At 49.7% G+C, this 5,000-nt stretch overlaps 1 protein-coding gene across 1 annotated transcript in view; it reads left to right on the top strand.

Moving 5' to 3' along the window:
- Positions 1–1,834: 1,834 nt before the first annotated feature.
- The window catches only part of dnajc5aa (DnaJ (Hsp40) homolog, subfamily C, member 5aa), a 3,575-nt gene continuing 409 nt past the window's right edge, over positions 1,835–5,000 (top strand). Inside the window, exons 1-5 of the mRNA XM_035646296.2 lie at positions 1,835–1,990; positions 2,658–2,786; positions 2,869–3,082; positions 3,168–3,339; positions 3,431–5,000. The exon at positions 3,431–5,000 is cut by the window's right edge and continues 409 nt beyond it. Of these exons, the coding sequence (XP_035502189.1) occupies positions 2,677–2,786; positions 2,869–3,082; positions 3,168–3,339; positions 3,431–3,534 (600 nt within the window). The 5' untranslated portion in view covers positions 1,835–1,990; positions 2,658–2,676 and the 3' untranslated portion in view covers positions 3,535–5,000. The remainder of the gene's footprint in view (positions 1,991–2,657; positions 2,787–2,868; positions 3,083–3,167; positions 3,340–3,430) is intronic.

Raw genomic sequence — 5,000 nt, 5'->3', positions numbered from 1 at the left:
GGCCCAGAGGTCAGAGGGCCCAGAGGTCAGAGAGCCCGAGAGTCAGAGGGCCCAGAGGTCAGAGGGCCCGGGAGGTCAGAGGGCCCAGAGGTCAGAGGGCCCAGAGGTCAGAGGGCCCAGAGGTCAGAGGGCCCGAGAGGTCAGAGGGCCCAGAGGTCAGAGGGCCCAGAGGTCAGAGAGCCCGAGAGGTCAGAGAGGCCGAGAGGTCAGAGAGCCCGAGAGTCAGAGGGCCCAGAGGTCAGAGGGCCCGAGAGGTCAGAGGGCCCAGAGGTCAGAGGGCCTGGGAGGTCAGAGGGCCCAGAGGTCAGAGGGCCCAGAGGTCAGAGGGCCCCAGAGGTCAGATGGCCCGAGAGGTCAGAGGTCAGAGGGCCCGAGAGGTCAGAGGGCCCGAGAGGACAGAGGGCCCGAGAGGTCAGAGGGCCCAGAGGTCAGAGGGCCCGAGAGGTCAGAGGGCCCGGGAGGTCAGAGGGCCCCGGAGGTCAGAGGGCCCGAGAGGTCAGAGGGCCCCAGAGGTCAGAGGGCCCCAGAGGTCAGAGGGCCCAGAGGTCAGAGGGCCCGAGAGGACAGAGGGCCCAGAGGTCAGAGAGCCTGAGGTGTCGAGAGGCGCCTGCACCAGGATCTGGTTTTAATTAGTTTCTTTTCTGTTACAACTAACGGCACATGTACGATTGTGGTTATGATTAATGTACAGTTAGTTTTAGTTCTTTAATATAGAGGGGTGATATATATTGTGAAGATATATACAGTACAACATTACAAAACTTCACAAGATTGTGCAAACGACAAGAAAAAAATGTGCAACACAAATGTCTGCATTTTTATTGACAAATAGAGTAAACAGAAGAGGATCGGCGACTAAACTGAAACTGAACCAAGAATATAATATCACTTGAATATACTTCAGTTTATTGAGTGACTGTGTATTTGAGGGAGAATGATCATGTGAGTGTTGCTATGGCTACATGATGCACAATCATTTGTAGGTGGAGGATTGAATGAATGACTTGACATGAATAGGCTAAAAACATTAATAATGACTGTATGTAAAGGGTGTGGTGACTTTGTGCTTCTATAAATCTACAACTGGAACCGAGTGCGGGAGAAGAATCTGACATCTGCTCTTATCATCCTCACACCTCAGGGGTAGACTGTCGACTGTCACACTCTCAAAGGGAAGGTGAGATGTTGGGTTATTATTGGTTATGGTTATAGGGTTGAATCATCTTCCCAGTATTATAGTAAAGGTAAAGAAAAGGGACCATGACTTGTAACAGAGTTTAGTTCCCATGAATCTGTTCAGGTCCACTACTGTATATATATATACTGTATATATATACAGTGGTGAACAGATCGAGACTCCCAGTGATTTAAAAGGAGCAGTTGAAATTCGTTTAGGCTGATTGGTTTCTTGCAGAGTGTTGCAGAGGAAGATCAATACAACTGAGTCAGCTGCCTGTTAGCTTAGCTTAGCATAAACATAGAAACAGAAGCTACACTAAGAGAATCTTTGGTTCTGGTCCAGATGCAAACTGGATCTGCACCGTGTCGGTCCATTGAACACCGGCCAGGGAAACTGAATCTCACAGGAACGTTGATTTAAGTCTGTTGAGGTTTCATCACATCAGAGTGATCTTAAGACCTGTTTTGTGATATGAATATATAATAAAAACATAATCATAAACATAATAATGATCTGTTATTGTTAATGCAAAATGATTCCCGTGCTTAAGAGCGTTGCCTTCGCATCCAGCATCTTCTCCCATCTTCTTCTTCATCATCATCATCATCATCGTCATCCCAGCCCGTTCGTGCACGCGCACGTCGGGTCGCCATGGGGGCTGGGCAGGGGGCGGAGTCAGTGCGCTGCTGCAGCTGTCCATGGTTGTGTGCTGGAGCCAGAGAGATGCGGCCATAGTCACTCTACACTCTCCAAACATCTCGACCTGAAGGACCGCTGGTTCTGCTGCTGCGCACCGGAGCCCAGAGAAAGGTGAGAGTCCCCGTGCGCGTCGAGCGTCCGCGTCTCCTCCTCCAGACTCCGACTCTCGTCCGTGAACATTAGTGCTGACGATCATGTCTCATCCTCGGCCTCGCATCAGGAGCAGGCCGGGGAGCGAACCAACATGGAGGCTGCGCGCTATCGCCGCGCTGCTGCTGCTGCTGCTGGTGATGAGGATGAGGATGATGAGGATGATGAGGATGAGGAGGATGAGGAGGATGAGGATGAGGATGCTTGACAGAGATTATTGTCCTTGCGTCGCGCTCACAGTCTCATCCTCGTCCAGACTCTGTGCGTCGGGATGCGGCTCAGAGATGCTTCATGCGCACTTGTCACATCAGGTCGTTTTGCGGTGAAAATGTAGAAATGCGCTTCACAGGCTGCAGCAGAACCGCGGCTCTTCACCGCGTCGATGGATTTATTCATTTGTATTTTTTTTTACTTGCGGCATGAATCCGCTGAGCCTCGCTCCTGCAGCAGCAGCCTGACGTGTGTGTGAGTGAGGTTCTGCAGGATCAGGTCACTTTCTGTACAATCTGATATCATTGACATATTCCCACATGAACCACGTTCAGGACCTGTGATGGACCTGGAGCAGCTGTTGCCTCTGGTCATGAGATGTGATGTGTGTCATGATCCACTGTGTGTCTGTGTCCAGCCCCCGGACGTGAGGCATCATGGCTGAACATCAGAGGCAGCGCTCTCTGTCCACCGCCGGAGACTCTCTGTACCTGGTGCTGGGAGTTGAGAAAGTGGCCACGTCTGACGACATCAAGAGATCGTACAGGTGAGCTCCTCCTCTGTCACGTACAGTAGCCTCGTCCTCACGTGATGAATGTGAATGTGACGGTGTCTGTTGGTCCTCACAGGAAGCTGGCGCTGAAGTTCCACCCTGACAAGAACCCTGACAACCCGGAGGCGGCAGACAAGTTCAAGGAGATAAACAACGCCCACGCGATTCTGAACGACCCCACCAAGCGTAATATCTACGACAAGTACGGTTCTCTGGGACTGTACGTCGCCGAGCAGTTTGGAGAAGAGAACGTTAACACTTACTTTGTCCTGTCGAGCTGGTGGGCGAAGGTAAGAGCGAGGAAACACCTGCACCCTCCACTGTTCACTCTTCTTCTTCTCATCCTTCTCACCTGTTGTTGCCTCCTCCCTTCAGGCCCTGTTTGTTTTCTGCGGCTTGGCCACCGGCTGCTACTTCTGCTGCTGCCTGTGCTGCTGCTGTAACTGCTGCTGTGGAAAGTGTAAACCTCGGCCTCGCGAGGGCCAGGACCCGGACTTCTACGTGTCCCCCGAGGACCTGGAGGCTCAGCTGCAGTCCGACGAGCGAGGTACGACCGGACGACCGGACGACCGGCGCCGTCGGGAAGCCACGAGGCTCCAATCAAACACTGACCATGTTGTTTCTCTGTGTCCCACCAGAGGCGGGCGGTGATCCCATCGTGCTGCAGCCGTCAGCGACAGAGACGACCCAGCTCACGGCGGACGGACACCACTCCTACCACACCGACACCGGCTTCAACTAACCTCGGTCCCGTCGCTCCCGGGCCGCGGTCCCGCCGGCTCTCCCTGCTCCACCTCCGTGAGGCGACGCCTCGGAGAGGAGCCACGTGGAGGAGAGGGAGACGAGAGCGTGGCCCCTGAGAGGAACTGATGAGGTCACTTCCCCCGACAACCCTCCCTGATTGGTCCGCCTACTTATTTACCCCAGTAAGAAAAGAAAAGAGAAACAACCAAATGGTTTGAGTTTTAATTCTTCTTTTTGTATTTCTTGGCCTTTGACCTCTCCCCCCCCACCCCCACCCCCACGCTTTGCATCACAGTGTCGCATGAACTGTTTAAACATGTCTCCAAAATGTTCCCTTCATCTTCTGCATCATCTTTTCTTTGCAAGACTCATAATGTCGGTGCGTACGTGCAATATGTTGATATGAGTACAGTTCACCGGGAGGAGGAGGAGGTAAAGTTTACGTGATGATGAGGAAGAGGAGGAGGAGGAGGAGTTAAAGTTTACGTGATGATGAGGAAGAGGAGGAGGAGGAGGAGGAGAAGGAGGACGAAGAGGAGGAGGAGGAGGTTAAGTTTACGTGATGAGGAGGAGGAGGAAGAGGAGGTAAAGTTTACGTGATGATGCTCCGCGGCTCAGGGAGCAGCTGACAGATGTTTGTTGATCAGGTGATGTTGATTTATGATCCATGATGTTTCAGTGGAAAACGTCGCCTGTCAATCATCAGTACAGTTTGTCTGATTCACTGTCAATCATCAGGTTTTCATTTGCAGACAGATTCTTCTGCTGTAGTTATTTATTGATCTGTATTGTCTTTATTGATCTGTTCTGCCACAGTTTGATTTCATTGACGACGTTTCCTCTTTCCTGCAGCACATGACAATTATTACCAAGGTAACTTTTTTTTTTTTGAATCATAATTTCATTTCTTTTTGACATATTGTGATCTGTAGAAATGTTGATGTTGGATTCATAAATTAGAAGCATACAATTTTAAATCAATCTCATGTGAAACATTGATGATGAACAATTTTAATAATAATTTTTTTTAGAGGATTAAATTAGATTTTTTTCCCCTTGTTTGATAAAGCCTCTCAGTTATTATATGATTATTGGAATCATATGCAGAGTTGCTTCTCTTTTTTGTTTTGTCAAAAGTATTTTTAAGACATCAACTCATTGAACATGATAATTGTTCCCTTATTGATTTTGTGCTCCACGATCCGACTGAGCCTGATCAGAAATTATGATATTTTGATGTTTATTATTTCTGAACTGACTCACAAGACTCCAGATGTTTAATACTCCTGAATTTCCATAAATTGCCATAAACATCTCTGTCAGTTTCATCTCTGCTCATGTTTTGATGGTTCATACTCGGTGAAGCTCGCGTCGCCCTCGGCTCTTAACGGTATGGATGTTGACCTGTTGACCTCTGTGGCCCCTGTATGATTATGATGTTTTCTGTGACCCTTATGAAACATA

Source organism: Scophthalmus maximus, chromosome 3, assembly GCF_022379125.1.
Source record: "Scophthalmus maximus strain ysfricsl-2021 chromosome 3, ASM2237912v1, whole genome shotgun sequence".
NCBI lineage: Eukaryota > Metazoa > Chordata > Actinopteri > Pleuronectiformes > Scophthalmidae > Scophthalmus > Scophthalmus maximus.
Note: the sequence above shows the minus strand (reverse complement) of the source record. Positions and strands in the feature narration are given on the sequence as shown.